The following is a 20,889-nucleotide window of genomic DNA, read 5'->3' as shown; positions in this document are numbered from 1 at the left end:
GAGCTAGGAGCTTCATCTGGATGTCCCATGTGGGTACAGGGGCCCAGGGACTTGGACTGCCTTCCACTGCTTTCCCATGTGCACTTGCAGGGAGCTGGATCAGAAGTGGAGCAGCCAGGATTCAAATCCACACCAATATGGGGTGCCAGTGTTGCAGGTGGCAGCTTTACCTGCTCTGCCACAGTGCCAGCCCCTCAAAAATGTTTTTAACACTTAAGGAATGAAGAACTAAGTGTACAAGCTGTTTTAAAAGTAAATATTTGTACAACAATGAAAATGAATGGAAAATAGGCCCAGTAGACAAATAATGATGTAACTTTCTGTACAGAAATGAATCTAATGATATCAAGTTAAAACCTAATTTCAAAAACATGGGACACAGCCTAGTTCAATTTATTGTCATGTATCTAACGGTACAATAATATTCACAATGATTCTGAAACAGCAGACAGTGAAATTCCTTCTAAATCACAAGATGGTTTATTTTTATAGTAAGTGAGGTTTTTTATTAGCACAGAACCTAATGCATTCTAATTCCTGTCAAGGTAGTAACCCACATGTCATACCTGCTTGCTGATCTGATGTTTTATTTTATTGTGCATTATTCTGGGCTGTATCTACCACACTGTGCAGAAACTGACGCTCTGCACCTTCTGACCATCACCTCCTCATTCGCTCCACCCCCGGCTCTGGCAATCACCACCTTACTCGCCAGTGCTGAGATTGAATGTTTTAGATGCTACCTTAGTGAAAACACGCGATATTTATTTCTTCATGCCTCACTTACTTCACTTACCGTAATGGTCTCCAATTCAATTCATGCTATCACAAATCACAGTATTTATTCTTCATGCTGAGTACTACATGTATAGGTGTACACGCGCCACATTATCTTTACCCATTCATCTGATGACACTTAGGCTGATTCCCTGTCTTGCCTATTACGAGCGGTAATGCAATGAACGTGGGAGTGCAGACATCTTTTCGACAAACTGATTTCATATATTTTGAGTAAATGCCCAGGGACAGGATTACAGGATCCAAAGAGTAGTTTTTCAAAATACCTTTCCCTTAACATAGACTAATTAAGGGTTTCAATGGCAAGCTTTCCAGCGCATCATTAAAATTTCACTTGGAGACAGATTTCTTATTTGACTTTCCCAAATGCCTCTTTTTGCACAAAATAAAAGATCCTTGGCCTCTAGGGTCTATAGGGTCTGTGACATCTATGCTGGATAGGAAATGGCATCTGAGGCGGGTGCTGTGGCATAGAGGTAAAGCAACCCCCAATGATGCCTACATCCAAATGGTCGCAATTCATGCCCTGACTGCTCCACTTCCAATCCAGGTTCTTGCTAATGGCCTGGGAAAGAAGCAGAAGATGGCTCAAGTGTTTGGGCCCCTGTACCCACATGGGAGACCTGGGGGAAGCTGCCAGCCTCTGGCTTCAGCCTTTCCCAACCCTGGCCATTGGATTCATCTGGGGAGTGAACCAGCAGATAGAAGATCTCTTTCTCCCTCTCCGTTTCTCTAGAACTCTTTCAAATAAATAAATTAGTTTTTTGTTTTTTTGTTTTTTTTTTTTTTAAAGAAAGAAACAGCATCTATGCAGAGTATAAGCCATCCATTACTGTAGACTTGGAAACAACCCAGAGACTCTAGTCCTCGGGGAAGGTAAATGGATGAACAATGGCACAGCTCTGGAAAATCATCACAATGATAACCTCATGAGATATGAGATATCAGATTCCGTGTGGAAAAAAATGGATTTTACCTGAATGAGATCAAATTTTATGTTTATTCCTTCTTTCAAAAAGAATCGGCTTTCCCCAGACCTCAAAATGGATTTAACCTAAGCTTCTCCAGCCTTCCCCAGTAGTAGAATGGAACGATCCCATCCAGCACTTTGGCCTTGGGGAAGTAAGTACAGAGCCCCGGTTCCTCTCACAGACTATCTCAGCACACGGATTAGAGGAGAACGCTGAGGTCTGGGCCACCGTGGAGCACCTGCATTCAGAACATGACAGGGTCATGGAAAAGTCTCATCATGCGGGCAGGTATGTGGCACACCAGTTAGAACGCCAGATGGAGCCAGCTGCATCCCAACTCAGAGTCCCTGTGTTCTATTCCTGGCTATGCTACGGGTTCCAGCTTCTCACAAATGTGCACCCTGAGAGGCAACAGGTGATGGCACAACCCATGTGTGAGACCCCCACTGAGTTCCCAGCTACTGCCTTTGGCCTGGCCCCGCCAGAGCACTGGGTTAAGCTGCTGCCCGCAATACCAGCATCTTCTATGAGCACCAGTTCAAGCCCAGGCTGTTCCACTTTGATCCATCTCCCTATTAATGCTCCCTGGGAAAGCAGTGGAAGACGTCCAAGTGCTTGGGCCCCTACCACTCATGTGGGAGACCTGGATGGAGTTCCAGGTTCCTGGCTTTGGCCTGGCCCACTCCCAGCCATTCCAGCCATGTGGGGAATGACCCAGCAGATGGAAGATCTCTCAATTTCTGTCTCTCTATGTCACTCTGCCTGTCAAATAAACAAAAAAAAAAAAAAAAAAGAATAGAAAATGGTGCAGCAGTTATGGAAGAGAGTATGGCAGTTCCTCCAAAACTTCCCAGTGTTTCTCCATGTCCCAGCAATTCTAGTTCTGGACATTCACCCAAAGAACTGAAACCAGGACCTCCAACAGATAATGCTCTCACGACAGCATTACTCATGACGCCAAAAGGTGGAAGCAGCACAAGTGTCCATCAATGGATGAATGGGTAAAGAAAACGTGGTTTATACATAGAAGGGAGTGTTACTCAGCCTTGACAAAGAGACTCTGATACACCCAACAATATGATGAACTTTGCAGACATTATGCCAAGGGAAATAAGCCAGACACTGTGAGATTCCACATGGCTCTTGTTTAATGGGCAAGGGATTTCCATGTAGGAAGATGAGACTTGTCGAGATAAGTGGCGATGGTGGTTGCAACAACAACGTGAATGTATTTAATGCCTCTGAAATCTACACTTAAAGATGGTTAAAAGTATAAAATTTATGCTCACATGTCTTATCACTTATCCATACACACATATGTATACAGCAAAGCTTTCAATTCACTGAATCACCTTACTCCTCAATAAAAAAGTGACATGTACCTGTACTTTTCTTAAATTAAGACTCTTAAATGTACTTTCATAATCTTGAACAAAGTATCAGCATGGTCTCAAGATCCAAGGTCCAAACTGACTTACCTATTCTGGATTCCAGTAGAATCATTTTTTAGCCCAAAGTAAATGGCACCTATGACCAGTCCCAATAAAGTTGTGACCATTATCTTTTCAAAAAGAAAAACAGAAAAAGAAAGAGTTTCAGTTAGAGGTAAAAATGCACGTAAACCATTCATTATTATAGCATATGTTTCTACTCAATGATTATTATAGCATATGTATCTACTCAGTCAGCTGCCTCCAACAGGTTAGACACTGTGAGTGACCTGGCCCAGAGTCCTTAGCAGAATAACACAGGACACATGAGACTTCTTTGTAAATTAAATTAAAACTTTAGTTCTCTGGCGTTTGAAGACAACAAATCAGAAAAGCGAAGATTCCTCCCAGGGCTCTGCTGTTAGAAGAAGAATCAAAAGTCCAAGGGACCACGCCCTAAGCTGAACTCTCACCCTTTGTGCCCCTGAACTGGCCCTGTTTTATAATTCTAGTGGTTCAAGGGAAAACAGGATGTTCTTATTCTGAACCTTGGAAATAAATAAAAGTTTAAAAACACACATATTCAAAATCTAACAATGGAATTTTTCTCATCAGGGAAGGCAGAGGCACTCTGAAGTCTGCCTATCCAAGCTCTGGGTGGGGAGTGGGGGTGGCACGCCTGCCCTGGGAAAGTGCAAGGTCATGGTCACCAAAGCATCAGCCAGCTTTCTGTGTGGGCACCTGGGGCTCCCAGTGCTGCTCCCTGGCTCTCTGCTCCACCAGCCTCAGCCAAGGAGCCCTACAGCCCGTGCTGCACACCGAGGCTGCAGACTCTGACCTCCTTATCTGCCTTCACCCATTCAATCTGTGTGGCTAGCTTCTAAACAGACAAATATCACTTCTGTTTTTAGGAGTCAGGGTCTCTTAAGGACACTTCAATTAGCATTATAATCACTCAGGGACATGGCTGGCATGAAGCAAATCAAAGTGGAAAAAGAGCACTGGGACCTGTGAAGAGCACAATCTGGAAAAAACACTACTTAGATGTCTCACTTATGGAGATGTCCTTTCAAAATTCCTCGGCTAATAAGACAGAAATTTGGAAATCCATTGCCTGCATAATTTCATTACCCTCAGAAAAAAACGATGCCACTGCAACAGGTTAAGCTTCCCAAATAAATGCTGATGACCCTATCAACAAGCAGGCACTCACATCTTTACTAGAGTGTACACTGTCACATGGTATAACCTTGTATCTTATTATCTGAAAGGCAGAGAAACAGAGACAGACAGAAAGATGGAGACATCTCCCATTTAATGGTTCGTTCCTCAACCACCGCCATAGCCAGGGCTGGTCCAGGCCAAAGCCCAGAACCTGGAACTCAGTGCCTGTCTCCCACATGGATGGCAGGGACCCAAGGACTTGAGCTGACACTTGCTGCCTCCCAGGGCGCCCATTTGCAGGATGCGGGAATGGAGAGCACAGCTGTGACTGAACCCAGGCACAGCTGTAGAGGATGTGGGCAACCCAAATGGCATCTTAAGTATAACTTTTAAGAATATTTGGGCTGGGCAGGCGCCGAGGCTCACTAGGCTAATCCTCCGCCTGCAGCGCCGGCATTCCAGGTTCTAGTCCCGGTTGGAGCGGCGGATTCTATTCCAGTTGCTCCTCTTCCAGTCCAGCTTTTTGCTGTGGCCCAGTAAGGCAGTGGAGGATGGCCCAAGTGTTTGGGCCCTGCACCCACATGGGAGACCAGGAGGAAGCACCTGGCTCCTGGCTTCGGATTGGCACAGCGTGCCAGCCCTAGCAGCCATTTGTGGGGTGAACCAATGGAAAAAGGAAGACCTTTCTCTCTGTCTCTCTCTCTCTCTCACTGTCAAACTCTGCTTACCAAAAAAATAAATAAATAATATTTGGGCTTTTCAAACTGGCCACTCACATTACTTTGTTTCTTTTGCACACAAAACTTGATATCTTATACTAACACTGTGAGTATTATCATTAGGAGGTTTCCTAACGGTTTCAAAGTAGTAAAAGTATTTAATTGTGTCACGTATTTACAAGGTGTGCGCTTGTTATTCTTTCTTACATGAAGGAAAAGAAAACAAACAGGCAAACTAAAAATTATACAATGGAGCACGTGACCTTGTCCGTGACTTCTGTGTATCAGATCTCTGATCCCTGGCTTGTTTTAAACACAAGGCTACAAATGTTCAAATGTGCTCAACCGACATTTCTCAAGGTATGTTCTGAGAGATGTTTCTGACTGTCACTAAAAAAAAAAAAAAAAGAAGAAGGAAATTTATCCATAGTCAAATGTTTAATATGCTCATAGAAACAATGTGTCTCCAAGAGATTATGGGAATGTCTTCCAAACTGATTGGATCAGGAAACCTTCCAAGTATTAAGGGACCATTCTCTCTCTCTTTCTCTGTCTCTCTACCTTTCAAGTAAAAATAAAGATCTCAATGCAAGATCTTCCAAATACAACCTTTAGTTAGAGGCCAAGTCTGAGTTCTATCAATAAATAACTAATCCTAACCAAAGTACAGCTGTAAGACAAAAGACACAAGCCTTATCAGCAGGAAGCCATTAAACATTCTAACAACTCCATATTCAAAAACTTTGAGAAGCAAAAAGTACACAAGATGAAAAACAAGCCATAAGTCAAATAGAGCAGGCCACCTATTTTTTGTTCAGCCCACTAACTGAGGATGGTTTTCACATTTTTTTGTAATGATGGGGGTGGGGAGTATATAAAAATAGTATTTCTTGGCCAGCGCTGTGGCTTAACAGGCTAATCCTATGCCTAGCGGCGCCGGCACACCAGGTTCTAGTCCCGGTCGGGGTGCCGGATTCTATCCCGGCTGCCCTCTTCCAGGCCAACTCTCTGCTATGGCCCGGGAAGGCAGTGGAGGATGGCCCAAGTCCTTGGGCCCTGCACCCGCATGGGAGACCAGGAGAAGCACCTGGCTCCTGGCTTCGGATCAGCACGATGCGCCGGCCGCAGCGGCCATTGGAGGGTGACCCAACGGCAAAAAGGAAGACCTTTCTCTCTCTCTCTCTCTCTCTCACTGTCCACTCTGCCTGTAAAAAAAAAAAAAAATAGTATTTTTTTGCAATACAAACTTTATACAAAAACTAAAATTTCAGTGTCCATGAATAAGGTTTTACTGGAATACTGCATGTTCATTCATTTAGGTATTAGCTCTGCTGTTTTCAGGCTAAAGTGGCAGGAATGACAACCTGATACCACATTACCCACAAAACCTACATTTACCTGGCCTATTACCAAAAAAGGTTTACTTCCTCATAAGCTAACATTCCAGTATTTATAAATCTGAATAAGAACTGTCCCAGGTCTGGCTCTTGCAGGCATTTGGGGAGTGAACCAGTGGATGGAAGATCTCTCTATCTCACCGTAACACTTTCAAATAAATACAGAAATCCTAAAAAAAACCACCAAAATTCCCAAGAATAGAAACATAACTGTGTTTTACTTGTTTTACATCCCCAAGGGTGTAGGAGTAACAAACAGACGTGTGGGTACCTGAGCAATGGAGGCCTGGGGATTGCCCAGTAAATTTTTGAATGAACGCCTGAAGATCCAGCAGAACTGATGACAGAAGGAGGTGACATAGGTGATCTCCTTAAAGGCCATGCTCTTCTTTTTCTGAGCCCCTGCGAGTTGGTCTAGTTCCGCTTTTGTTTCTCTGTAGAAGGAGGACATGGTATAAAACTCGGCTAACGTGTCTATGAGTGGCTTCTCTCTCTTAGAAGGCTCTTCAGTCCTGTTGGCTTGGGAATAAAAGGAGACAAGGAAGGGAACCATTACTGACAAACTAACAGCTGACTTGGCTCATCTCCCTGCCACCCCTCTCTCGGATTCTCAAAACATCCGAATTCTAAAGCTTGAGTATAAAACATTTCTGGCTCTGTCACTGCTCTAGACGTTAGCAAAACACAGCTCCTTGACCTGACTAATGCCACAATCTTGGGCGTGCAGCAAACGTAACTGACCTTGCTCCAATTATTTGGAACCTCATTCTTTTAAAATAGATGGCTTACCATACAGAGATATAATCATTTCTTTAAACTTTATTTTTCTTTATTTGAAAAGCAGAGACAGAGAGAGATCTTCCATATGCTGGCTTTCCATTCAACAGCTAGGGCTAGGGTTGGGCAGAACTCAACACAGGTCTCCCACTTGGGCAGCAGGGACCCAAGTACCTGAACCACCACCTGATGCCTCCCGTGGTACACATCAGCAGGAAGCTGAAATCACAAACAGAGCTGGGACTTGAACCCAGGCACTCTGCTAAGCGATGTAGGTACTGCAGGCAGCACCTTAACCCCTGTGCCAAATGCCAATCCACAGATATTTCCTAATATAAAAATGAAGTCCTTGGGGCCAGCATTGTGGTGTAGTAGGCTAAGCCTCCACCTGTGGCACCAGCATCCTAGCATCCTATATGGGTGCCAATTCTAGTCCCAGCTGTTCCCCTTCCAATCCAGCTCTCTGCTATGGCCCAAGTCCTTGGGTCCCTGCACCCATGTGGGAGACAGAGAAGAAGCTCCTGGCTCCTGGCTTCCAATAAGTTCAGCTCCAGCCAATACAGCCATTTGGGGAGTGGACCAGCAGATGGTAGACCTTTATCTCTGCCCCTCCTCCCTCGGTAACTGTGTATCTGAAATTAATAAATAAATCTTTAAAAAAGATGCTTTCTCCAATGCACAAATGCATAAATTGCCAAGTTTCTCATTTTAAATACAATGTAAACAGTATTTTAATGGACTCTTCCCTTAGAATAGACACTATCATATAAATGCTCTTTCATAAATTAAATAAAAAACACCCACAGCATTCATGGACAACAAAATTTATGTGTTAACTGGCATCAGGAAATTCATTAACATACCACTGGCAAATCAATCATGTTTTAATTTTTGTTTTATTTGAGAGGCCAGAGAGAGCACTCTGTCATCCACCAGTTCACTTCCCAAATGCCCACAACAGCCAGCACTGGACCAGGGCCAGAGCCAGGAATTCTACCCAGGCCTCTCACCTCGGTGGCAGGAACCCAATGACTGTGTCACCAGTGCTGCCTCCCAGAATGCATTCGAGGAACTGGAATTGGAGGCTGGAGCCAGACAGCAAACCCAGGCATCCACACCACCCCCAGGTACATCACTCCCTCCCCCAGGCTAATGAGTCATTCCATTGCTAAACTTCAGTCAATCAATCAGGCAAAAATCCCTTAGACTCACTTACCTTCACTGCCCTCTTCCTCTCTGCTTAACAGCACAGCAGAGGAGTCTCCATTGATGACATCCAGGAAGAAGTCCGCAGGGTTGTTGTAGGGCTCACAGCGGTAACCTACAAAAGAAGGCAACCCCAAGAGCACAAAGATGACCTTGGAAAAGAGAGGATTCTCTTCAGAGGGGAGCCAAGAACTAACAACGTCGCCCACTGCCTTCATTAAATCATCCTTTCCTTTCACATATGCAGCCACACAACATTTCAGTAAATTCTCTGTCTCCGGTGCACATGAACACGTATGTTCCAAACCTCTCTTGGACTGGTCCGCATCTTCGGTGAGTCCTTCCCTACCTTAACTCACAGAAACAGCTGCCAATATGTCCTGCTGCTTATCTGTACTTCTTCCAAAGGCTAAATGTCGGTCCCAGGAAAGAAACAGTAACAGCCCAGGTGCATCCTCCTGTCTGGGAAGGCTGAGGTGGCAGAGAAGAGAGACGACGTCTCCTCTCCTGAACGCAGACGTCCACATCACCATTGGCCACGCTGCCGGAATGCCAAGGAGAGAACTAGCCTACAGGGCAGCGTTGTCAGGATGTGTGCAAACAGCATATCTGAACTCTGACCTCACACCTTCTTAGGGCACGATCACCTGAACTCAGCTGGGCCTAGAGTCTGACTCTTAGATTCGCCTGCCCTAGACTGCCAGGCTCATATACAAGGGATTTCCAAGAAGTCTATGGAAAATGCAAATGATGAAAAAAACTATGCACTGTTTTTGTACCCAAATAAACCTCTTAATTCCATCTTTATAAACTTTTATAAACATCATATGCTTGATTACTTTAAATGTTAGAGATTTTTAAAATGAGTTAAGAAAGACTGAATATTTAAAACTTTATTTGGAGTTATGAAAAATCATCAATAATCATATCTAAATTATCCAACTGGAGCAGATCACAGGAACCATTTAGTAACTCACATAATTAATCTGAAATGTAAAGAACCAGACAGTCTTGAATTATGAAAAATGTTGGTCCATCAACATCAAATTTAGGACTAGCCTTCATGTTAACTGATGGGTCACTCACACCCTTTCAAGGCTTAAATCTGTGATCTGCTCTTATTAGGAGATTAAGTAGCATCTCTATGAGTCCTTATTAAGACACAGGAGGACAAGTGATAAAACCTAATCTATTATGTGGTCAAAAAGACAGTGATATTAGGCCTTTCCAAAAGTGTGCAACAAACAGAATAATTGGCTGTGAGTCCAATATGTCAAATTTTATTTTTTTAAAGATTCACTTATTGGGCCTGGTGCCGAGGCTCACTTGGTTAATCCTTTGCCTCCAGCGCCAGGATCCCATATGGGCACCAGGTTCTAGTCCCAGTTGCTCTTCTTCCAGTCTAGCTCTCTGCTGTGGCCCGGAAAGAAGTGGAGGATGGTCCAAGTGCTTGAGCACCTGTACTTGCGTGGGAGACCAGAAAGAAGCACCTGGCTCCTGGCTTTGGATCGGCATAGTTCTAGCCATAGCAGCCATTTGGGGGGTGAACCAACGGAAGGAAGACCTGTCTCTCTGTCTCTCTCTCTCTCTCTCACTGTCTAACTCTATCTGTCAAATAAAAGAAAAAAAAAAAAAGATTCACTTATTTACCTGAAAGCTAGAGTTACAAAGTGTGTGTGTGGGGGGGGGGGGGGGGAGAAAGAGAGGGAGAGGGAGAGATCTTCCATCTGCAGGTTTACTCCCCAAATAGCCACAATGGCCAGGACTAGGCCAGGCCAGAGCCAGGAGCTTCATCCAGGTCTCCCACAAGGGGTGTTCTCCACCGCTTTCCCAGGTACATTAGCAGGGAACTGGATTAGAAGTGGAGCAGCCAGGACTTGAATCAATCCCCATGTGGGATGCCAGGTGTCGCAGGTGGTGGCTTTACTCACTATGCCATAATACCTCCCCCCCAGGTATGTTAATTATTGAATTTTCAGGGAATGGTCAGAGATATAGGCCCAACAGAAAAACACAACCCAGCTCCCTGCTAATGCACGTGGGAGAGCAGCAGAAGATGGCCCAAGTACATAGGCCCCTGACACCCTTTTGGAAGACCCAGATGGAGTTCCAACTCCTGGCTTCAGTCCCTGCAGCCCTTTGGGGAATGAGCCAGAGGATGAAAGAACTCTCTCTCTTTCTCTTTCTCTGTGTGTGTCTCTCTCTCCTTCTCTCTGTAACTCTGCCTTTCAAATAAATAAATCTTGAAGGAAAAAAAAAAAAAAAACCACACAGACACACACATGAATGCATACTCAAATAGAACAGGAAAAACAAAGCAACCCAAGCAATAAGCAAGTGCTGCAGAATGAGGAACAATCCTAGCAAGCACCAACTGGCCACAGAGGTCTCGAGGGCTGGAACTCATGGTGCGTCCACCCATAGACCAGACAGCACTCCTATGGACCCCTCTCGTTCTTGTCAGGATTCTGGGAATGCAGGGTCTTCCTGCATGGAAAGGTCAACCATACCAGCTGATGCGAAGTACTCCAAAGCCTGCTGAGCCGGTCCATGGAACATGAGTTTTCCTGAGGCCAGTAAGGTGAGGCTATCAAACAACTTGAAAATGGAATACCGAGGCTGGTGAATGGAGAAGATGATGGTTCGGCCCTGCTTAGACATTCTAAGTTAAAAGACAGAAAAGAAGTCATTCAGTAGCTGAAACGTGTACTTCTTAGTAACATAATTTAGTACTGCTTTGGAACATGTGATCCTGCTTCAATTTGATTTTTCTCTAACCTCTCATCTTATATTACCTACCCGATAGATAGGAAATCTACATTCAATGCTATTATTTTTTTAAAAGATTTATTTATTTACTCAAAAGAGTTATACAGAGAGAGGAGAGGCAGAGAGAGAGAGAGAGAGGGAGAAAGAGAGAGAGAGGTGTCTTCCATCTGCTGGTTCACGCCCCAATTGTCCACAATGGCTGGAGCTGCGCCGATCTGAAGCCAGGAGCCAAGAGCTTCTTCCAGGTCTCCCACATGGGTGCAGGGACCCAAGGACTTGGGCCATCTTTACTGTTTTCCCAGGCCACAGCAGAGAGCTGGTTTCAATGCTATTATTAATAAAGGTGAGGGAGGCCAGTGTCGTGGCACAGTGTTATGCCACCACTTGCAATGCCGGAATCCTACCAGTTCAAGTCTCAGTTGCTCCACTTATGATCCAGCTCCTTGCTAATGTGCTTGGGAAAGCAGCAGAAGATGGCCCAAGTGCTTGGAACCATGCATCCAGGTCTCCTACATGTCTCTTCCTCTCTCTCTCTCTCTCTCTCTCTCTCTCTCTCTGTAACTCTGCCTTTCAAATAAATAAATAAGTCTAAAAAAAAAAAAAAAGATGAGGGTTTCTTACAGTGTGCTGCATAGAGAGTATAGAATCAACTATAACATTTACTAAAACTGCAGAATCCTGGGCAGTCTTCCCAGTCGCTGGATTAGAATCTCTGGAGATGGGTCTAGGGAGTCCTGTTTAATTTTAACCAGCACTCCAGGTTGTCTGAGTATGCTCCAGTGTGACAAGTAGTTATACACTAGCATCAACGCAATGGTGGTATGCCCAGTTCTCACAGCTGATTTGATTAACATCACCAAGTACATGGAGTATCTTTGCTAAATGCCTTAGAGATAACTTCATTTCAATTTTCACAGGACTCTTATAAGGGAGTTCCACTGTTATTACCACTTTCATTTTACAGAAAAGGTCAAAAGGGTCAAAACTGGCCAAGGTGTCCTGGTATAGTAGGGTGCAAGGCTTAGATTTGATCTCTGGTCTAACTCCATGTCAGAGACAGGTCTAAGCTACCTTTTCAGCAGAGTTAGCACTTATAAGAAACAAAGGCCAAAATCACTATTCAAAAGTATTACTCAAAGGATTTTATGAGAAGAATCACTTCAATGTTAGCATTTTTAAGCACCTACTACAGGTCAGCAACGTGCACAACTATATTCTGCCTCACTGAGGATCAGGGCAGGCAATCAATAATTTCAATTCAATGTTGAAAAGTAACTAGAGGGGCCGGTGCTCAGGCGCAACAAGTTAACGCCCTGGATTGATCCAACTCCCTGCTAATGCACCTGGGAAGGCAGTGGAGGATGGTCCAAATGCTTGGGACCAGGCATCAACGTAGGGGACCCAGAGGGAGTTCTATGCTCCTGGCTTTGGCCTGCCAGCCCTGAGGTGGCCACATGAATAAACAATTTTTACAGAGAACAATGTCCTCACAGAGTTTACCTTTTCAGGAGCAGAAGGACTGCATTTGCTGTGCTTGAGTCTAAGCCGGTGGTGGGCTCATCCAGGAACAAGATGGAAGGATCAGTAATGAGCTCCATTCCTATACTGGTCCTTTTCCTCTCCCCTCCAGACACCCCACGGACAAACTGAGTGCCAACCTAAAACACAAATTTATCAACATTGTCAAAACAACCACCACAGTCACTCTCACCGGGACCTCCCAGCATCACCACCGCTTAGGAGACTTTCCATCTCACTGTGCTCATTCAATACAAACAGCAAACCATGAAGCCTGGGAGGAGGAAGGTTTGTTTGCTGTGTGAACTACAGCTCAGGTCAGAGCTGCTGACGATGCCCAGGTTTAACAGTTCACAGTGTTCATTACCAAGTCAGCTAGTTTTAAGTCAGGTTAGAATGCTCAAACGTGGTGCTGATACAGTGGGATCACAGTCTAGAAAGGAAGACAGAGATGGGAGAGGAATGGATAGGTCTTTTATCAACCTCCCTCACATCAGCAGTCGCCAGGTGGACGGAGACTGGACGGCGGGCAGCCAGGAAAGCTCACTCTCTCCCACACTCTATTAGCACCGAGGCGCCCCAGGCTGACCCTGTGCACACCCTGCCTCGCCGCAGAATTAACCCTGGTCCACTGTTTCAGACAAATCCAGAAGGCAGGATATTCTACAGGGCAATAGGTTCCACTTTTTCAGCCAGAGGATGTCACTTTGGTAGTGAAAAGCAGAAGATGACTTTGGGGCGACAGGAAGTAGGAATCAACTGTTACATTAAGAATCTCCAGAGACGGGGTGGGCAGCTGGCACGGCAGTTAAGCCAGCACTCAGGAAGCCGGCTTCCCATACTCGAGTGGCTGCTTCGAGTCCTGCTCCTCGGCTTCCCATCCAGTCCCACGCTAATGCGCACCCTGGGAGGCAGCAGGCAATGGCTTCGTACCTGCGTCCCTGCCACCTATGTGAGTGACCTGGGTGGAGTTCCAGGCTCCCGACTTTAGCCTGGCCCAGCCCCAATGGTTGCAGGCATTTGGGGAGAGATCGAGAGGATGGAAGACCGTTCTCTCTGTCGTTCTATTTCTCCTCCTTTCAAATAAAATGAAATAAATAAATCTTTTAAAAGTTATTTTTTAAGATTTATTTATTCATTTGAAAGTCAGAGTTACACAGAGAGAAGGAGAGGCAGAGAGAGAGAGAGAGAGAGAGAGAGAGAGGGGTCTTCCATCCTCCTCAATTAGCTGCAACAGCCAGTGCTGTGCTGATCCGAAGCCAGCACCCAGGAGCTTCTTCCAGGTCTCCCACATGGGTACAGGGACCCACGCACTTAGGCCATCTTCTACTGCTTTCCCAGGCCATAGTAGGGAGCTGGATCAGAAGGGGAGCAGCCAACACTCGAACCAGTGCCCATATGGGATGCTGGCACTGCAGGCGGCAGCTTTACTCGCTATGCCACAGCACCGGCCTCTTAAAAGTTATTTTTAAAAAAAGAGTCTCCAAAGAGAGAATGGAATGCTACCTCGGCCCTTGTGCCCTGGATCCTAGTATCAGCCAAGCTACAAAAGTCACCTGGAGACAATCTGGGAAATGTGAATGCATGCAGGTGTGACACGGTGGATGCTATGAAGAAACTGTTCCTTTTGTTGATAATGGTGTTGTGGTAATGTAGGCAAATGTCCTCACTTTATTACAGATGCATAGTGAGTATGCAGGGGTTAAGTATGACTTTCTTTAAACTATTTCAGTGAGAAAAAACCTGAAGTCATTATGGACTAAGATGTTAACAACTGAGAAATCTAGGTGAACAGTATTAGTAATCATACTCGTATTAATTACCTAATAATCATGTAACTAATACAGCAATCAATGTTCTCTACATTTCTGTTTAAAATTCCATGAAAAGTAAAAAAAATCTAAAATGTGTTATTTCAATCAATGCGACCACGTGAATTCTAAGACGTCACCAACTGCCTCTGTGTATTTTCCCCTCGAATCCAAGTAACTTAGGGTAACGACTGCCTAGTGGTAAAGAACAGAGTAGAAGAAAGGACTTTACTGAAAATATACAAAGCCAAAGCAAAACTAGCTCAGAAAACAAAAATAAGGACTAAATGGGGGCCTCTCAGTTACTCTTCCAAACAAAATCCAGCAAAACATGGTCAGTGTCATAGGAAGCAGCAGCCAGCCAAGTGTCCCATGCTTCACTGCCATTGAGTGAGGGTTCTCACAGGGATTGAACCATAGCCACCACACTCCAGAAGTTCACTTCTCTTGCTCCCTCTCCTTCTCCCCCCAACCACAACTCAAATCAAATCAGTTGTTTTAATGGAGCAGGTGTTTAGTCCGGCACTGAGGCCACCTGTGTTCCACATTAGAGTGCCTGTCTGGATTAGATTCCCAGCTCTGATTCCTGATTCCTAACCTAGGCCCTGGTAGGCAGCAGGTGATGATCCAAGTCATTAGGCTCCCACCACCCATGTGGGAGACCTTAACTGAACTTGACTCGGCCCCAGCTGTTGCAGGCATCTGGCAAGCGAACCAGTGAACGGAAGCTCCTTCTGTCTCTGTTTCTTTCGGCTTTTATCCATCTGTCTACCGATCTATTAACCTATCAGTAACAACATCTCTCTCTGCCTCTCAAATTTAAAAAAGAAAAATAAATAAAAAGCTGATTTTCACCCAAAGCATCAGGTGGATTTTCAGCAAAAATTCCATACCTATTAATGAACTGTATAGTTCACTTATTTTTTTTCTTCCTAGTCCTGCACAACTCACAAAAAAAGGTACTTTGTTCACTCTTTCTTAATCCTACCCACAACTGTATCTCTTAAGCCTCAACGACAGCTTGGTATATAACAGTCTATACATATAAATTGTTAGAAGAAAAGAACGGAAGGAGATGATGGGAGACAAAAATGCCAAGAGGAAGGCTGCAGAAAAATAACTTGGCCACTACACAGACCAGAAATAAATCCTTATTTGACCAAATATAATTTTGCAAGCCAATTATAGCCACATTAAGCATTCGGACCAAGAATCCTGAGGTTCTTGCAGTTTATCAATTCCAGAAATATTCCTCCAAAAAGCCATGGAACACAGTCCCCGAAGGAAGACAGGGAAAAGAACAGTGAACGAGGGAAGAGACAAACAAGGAGAGGACAAGTTGGTGCAGAGCTACCAGTGCACCTGACCTCCCCAGTGAGGGTGGCAGAGCTCCAGAAAGCCTTTCCCCTCTGGGCCACGCCCCATTTCCAGGATGCATCCATTGTTAAGAGTTCTGTGCAGGAACCTTCCCATCCTGGAATGAGCCACCTTTGCCCACACACATTATAGCAAGCTCTGAATCAGAGTGCCGTCGCCCACTCAGGGGAGATCCAACGTGCTGGCTCTGACCCCACGCGTTTCCTTCGCATTACCTTGGAATCTGCCACTTTTTCCAGACCCAGCTCCTGAATGACCTTGTTAATCCGTTCATTTTTTTCATGGTTCAACATAGTGGTTGGAAGCCGAAGCGCTGCGGAGAACTGCAAGTTTTCTCTCACCGTCAGAGTGCCCATCACGACGTCATCCTGAAGGGAAAATGGCGTCTGAATGAGACCTAGCGAGTCTTTTCCAAGGTCATCACGCTCCGGTGTGTGTAACTAATGCACAGAAATAACACACCTAAAGTGAAGTCCTTTCCCTTTCGGGAAGGCACTGATAACTGTGTGCAGAGGCAGCTGCAGGCCTCAGGGAACCGTGTCCATCCCCTCCCCTGCACGGCCAAGTAGAACAAAGGAATGCTCACCACCACAGCACCCATTTCCAGACTGCCCTACACAAGGGTTTGCCAAAACATCTCTCTAAGCAGGGGCCAGGAGGAAGGGTGAAGGCAGGACCAAAGAGGACAACTGTGGTACCCTGTAGGATGGACCCAATAACCAGAATTGACATCACCGCCCTGCTGAGGGACACACCCCAGGTCCCCCCACCTTTCCATGGAACACACCCTCCAGCCTATGGAAGATCATGAAAATCTGGCATCACAAACGCTGTTTCCACAAGCACACTTATGATCGACTGGATGCACACCCCACTAGCAGCCAAGATGCTTGCCCATAGAGAAATGCCAACCCAGGAATACTTACTTGTACCACATAACCCGAATTACACTTGAAATTGGCAGGCTGTGGTGCTCCGTTTATCAAAACATCTCCAGTCAACCCGTGTGGATCTTTCCTGGCAGCCAAGACATCCAACAACCTATCAAAGGACACAGATGTTGGGGTCTCTTCCTCTCCAGCACAGGCTATGTACCAAAACCTGAATCCTAACTCTGCGCAAGTTAGACAAACAACTGGAATAAATGTGCAGACATTTCCTATTGCTACTGCAGGGAGTCAAAAGTTACATACAGCTTTCCAATTGTGCAGAGTGTCAGAGCCCCCGACCCCTAAGTTGATCACAGTCAACTCCACTTGTATATTTAAATTCTCACCTTCCTTTTCTCATGATACACTAAAATAATGCCCCAAAACATAAAAACAAGACACCACGACTGATCTGGCACAGAGCCCCCCAGTGACTCTGCCAGCTGTCCGGCCTCGTTGGTCCCAACAGAGGAAATGCGTTCCTTTGGCTCAGGCTCAGGCTCACTTAGGCCTTCGGCTCTGTCCTCTGACTTTCAATGTGATCCTCTTCTCTCTCCTCCAACCCATTAGCTCTTAATATGGCCAACCTCTGCCAATCAACTTATCCTGTCTCATTAGTAACACTGACCTAGTAAGACCTCCTGTTCCTTGGGACAGAACAACAAATTAACACAACTGCACGGTGTCCACAGCACCTAGAAACTGACTGGGCACACAGCAAATGCACAACCAACTCCCATGAAAGTGATTCTGGAAAGCATACGACAAGTGCACAGCAGACGCCTGCTTGTACTCTTTAATACTCACGAAGATTTGCCTCCACCTGTGGGTCCCAGGATGGCATTGAGGCCAGGCTTCATGATCCCACTGTAAACACAAAAGCATACTCATTTACTTTTCCACTGAACGCTGAATATATTCAATGAAGTTCAATGAGATTATAGACAGAAAACAAGCACAACCAACTCTTAAAGACAAAAGATGTGAACAGAAGTCTAGCGTACAAAGTATGTTTATCACAGTAAGAAAGTGACTCTGGTCCTCTAAAGTCCTTTCATTTATTCTCCAAACCTCTTATAGCTTTTACAAAGTGAGATATCCAACATTCACAATTCCTTGAAAAGTACCTTTTAAGAAAAAAAAAAAAAAACAGAGTTATAATCAGAGAGGGAGAGACAGAGAGAAAGATCTTCCATCTGCTGGTTCACTCCCCAAATGGCTGCAATGGCTGGACTAGGCTAGGCTGAAGCCAGGTGCTTCATCCAGGTCTCCCCTGTGGGTGCAGGGGCCCCAGTATGTAGTCCACCCTCCATTGCTTCCCCAGACACATTGGCAAGAAGCTTGACTGGAAGTAGAACAGCTACTTCCAGACACATTAGCAAGAAGCTTGATTGGAAGTAGAACAGCTGGGACACAAACTGGCACCCATATGGGATGCTGGCATTGAAGCAAACAGCTTAACCCACTACATCACAAAGCCAGCCCAGAAAAAGTAACCTTCTTGTGAAGTATCTCTGTTATACGTACTCTTATTATCACAGAATCAGGACGGAACAGCTTCTGAGTACTATTTCACTATCAACCTCTTCAGGCCACCTCACTTGCAACCTAGTCAAGTTCTATACAATTAATTAATCACTGAATTGTAGAATACCATTAGCAGTGTTTGCACTGCTAAAATCAAACAACAAGAACAACAACAACAAAAAACCCACATCTTAAATAGAGATCCAAAAGTGAGGGGCTAGCATTATGGCATAACAGGTTAAGCTATCATCTGCAAAGCCAGCATCCAATATGAGTGCCAGTTCAAGTTCCAACCACTCCACTTCCGATCCAGCTCCCTGCTAAAGTGACAGAAAGTGGTCCCTGCACCCATGTGGGAGACCCGGAAGAAACTCTTGGCTCCTGCTTTTGCCTGACCTAGCCCAGGCCATTGCAGCCATTTGGGGAGTGAACCAGCACTCTCTCACTCTCTCTCTCTTTCTCCTTCCCTCCCTCCTTCCCTCCCTCACTGTAACTCTGCCTTTGAAATAAGTAAATTATTTAAAAAAATAAGAAATCCAAAAACAAGAATAAGACACTTCAGAAGAAAAAAGAAAATATCAACACAGTTCTTAACCTCAAATTAAAGGGGAGAGGGGTCTTAATCCAACTAATAAAGTAAAACATACACCCACAAAATATATTCTTTTCTTCCTTGTATAGAGTTAGTCTTCTGTGATAAAGATAATTGAAAATGGATCTTAGCGGAGAATGGGACTGGGAATGGGAGAGGGAGGAAGTGGGGGAGGTGTGAGTGGGAGGGCGGGTATGAACTATATTCCTAAAGTTCTACTTATGAAATGCATGCAGTTTGTATTCCTTAAATAAAAGATTTCTTTGGGAAAAAATAATTTAAAAAAAAAAAGAAAATCAAAGTACTTGCTCAGTATACTGTCATTTCTACCTCCTTGCTTCAAGAACATAAAAGACATAAAGTGTTCAAGTACCTAAAAAGCACCTCACTTACAAAGTAAATCAGAAAGACTTCTATTTCACAGATTAGAAAACCGAAGCTGAGAGTTTAAAATGATTTTCACTCGGAGCACACGTTTAGCCTAGTGGTTAAAAGCACACATTCCACATCAGAGTACCTAGGTTTGATTCCTCTCTCTGGCTCCTGACTCCAGCTTCCTGATAATGCATCCATGGACAGTAGCAATGATGGCTCAAGAACCTGTGGCCCTGCTACTCACGTGACATAGAGTTCCTAGCTTCCAGGTTCTACCTGGGCTGGCCCCAGTTACTGTGGTTACTTGTGGAGTCAACCAGCAAATGGGAGTGCTCTCTTTCTCTGCCTCTCTACCTCTCCAGTGAATAAATACAATTTTAAAATAAATAAGTAAAAAAATTATTTTTACTATTAAAAGAAAGCAGTAAATCAAACAGCCAGCCTCTTTCCATCAAAATTGAAGATTTATTCAGGAAAAAGCAAATGACACATTAATTGTTCAGTTGCCCAAGCAAAAGATGATGTACATGGTATAACACTTCTAAAAACAATTTGGGGCTGGTGCAGTGGCATAAAAGGTTAAAGCGCTGGCCTGCAGCACCAGCATCCCATATGGGTGCCAGTTCAAGTCTCAGCTGCTCCACTTCCAATCCAGCTCCCTGCTAATGCAGCAGAGGATGGCCCAAGTCCTTGGGCCCCTGCACCCACATGGGAGACCAGGAAGAAGCTGCTGGCTCCTGGCTTCAGATCAGCTCAGCTCTGGCTGTTGGGGCCATCTGGGGAGTGAAGCAGCAGATGAAGACCTTTCTCTCTCTCTCTCTCTCTCTCTCTTTCTCTGTCTCTACTGTTCCATAACTCTTTCAAATAAATAAAATAAAGCTTTTTAAAAAAATTTGGCAGATCCTCTGAAAATTAAACAGAAGCCAAACACGTGACCCAATATCATTTCATCCCAGTCTAGCCTGAAGAAATGAAAGCATGTGTGTGAGTATCTGCACAAAGACCTGTGCATAAATGTTCGCAGCAGACTTATTGGTAAAGGGCGAAACTATAAAGGCTCATCACAGATCGACAAAGCATCTCATAGAAAGCCCATGTACATACTTGATGTCTGACAGGATTTCCTTCTCGACTGTTTTTCGACACAGCAGAAAGCCACTCTTGACTTTTACTCGATAGCGGATGTTATGAAAACTTAACACGGCTCCCTCATTCGGTGTCTTCAGGTCGTTGGTGGCTGTCCCAGGGAGGCCGTTGCTGTTTTTTTGCGACATTGGCACAAAAATCTGGACATCGTCGGAAGACATCGGGAAAGTTTCTGCCTCTCTGTGGGGGAAAAAGAACCCTAAGTTGACAGTCCAGATAAACAAGATTATACACACTAGGTAACAACGCGTTTAAAACGAGTCTGCTTTAACCCGTGCTGGGCAGCCCACTTAGCTGTTATTTCACTGCAAAAAGAACAACCACCCAGGAAAAAGCGCAACAACAATTAGAAGTGAGCCTTGATTTTTTTAAGGTCTAAAGGA

General features: G+C 44.8%; 1 protein-coding gene across 1 annotated transcript in view; it reads right to left on the bottom strand.

The window, feature by feature from the left end:
* LOC133766077 (broad substrate specificity ATP-binding cassette transporter ABCG2-like) overlaps nucleotides 1-20,682 on the bottom strand; it is a 29,252-nt gene extending 8,570 nt beyond the window's left edge. The window contains exons 1-9 of the mRNA XM_062199883.1: nucleotides 20,465-20,682; nucleotides 17,674-17,733; nucleotides 16,864-16,978; nucleotides 16,153-16,305; nucleotides 12,732-12,889; nucleotides 10,973-11,124; nucleotides 8,473-8,577; nucleotides 6,751-6,998; nucleotides 3,248-3,330 (exon numbers count right to left, since the gene is read on the bottom strand). Of these exons, the coding sequence (XP_062055867.1) occupies nucleotides 3,248-3,330; nucleotides 6,751-6,998; nucleotides 8,473-8,577; nucleotides 10,973-11,124; nucleotides 12,732-12,889; nucleotides 16,153-16,305; nucleotides 16,864-16,978; nucleotides 17,674-17,733; nucleotides 20,465-20,667 (1,277 nt within the window). The 5' untranslated portion in view covers nucleotides 20,668-20,682. The remainder of the gene's footprint in view (nucleotides 1-3,247; nucleotides 3,331-6,750; nucleotides 6,999-8,472; nucleotides 8,578-10,972; nucleotides 11,125-12,731; nucleotides 12,890-16,152; nucleotides 16,306-16,863; nucleotides 16,979-17,673; nucleotides 17,734-20,464) is intronic.
* Between the last annotated feature and the right edge of the window lie 207 nt (nucleotides 20,683-20,889).

The sequence above is a fragment of the Lepus europaeus genome, chromosome 8 (assembly GCF_033115175.1).
Source record: "Lepus europaeus isolate LE1 chromosome 8, mLepTim1.pri, whole genome shotgun sequence".
Lineage (NCBI taxonomy): Eukaryota > Metazoa > Chordata > Mammalia > Lagomorpha > Leporidae > Lepus > Lepus europaeus.
The sequence above is the reverse complement of the archived record's forward strand: the minus strand, read 5'-3'. Positions and strand labels throughout refer to the sequence as shown.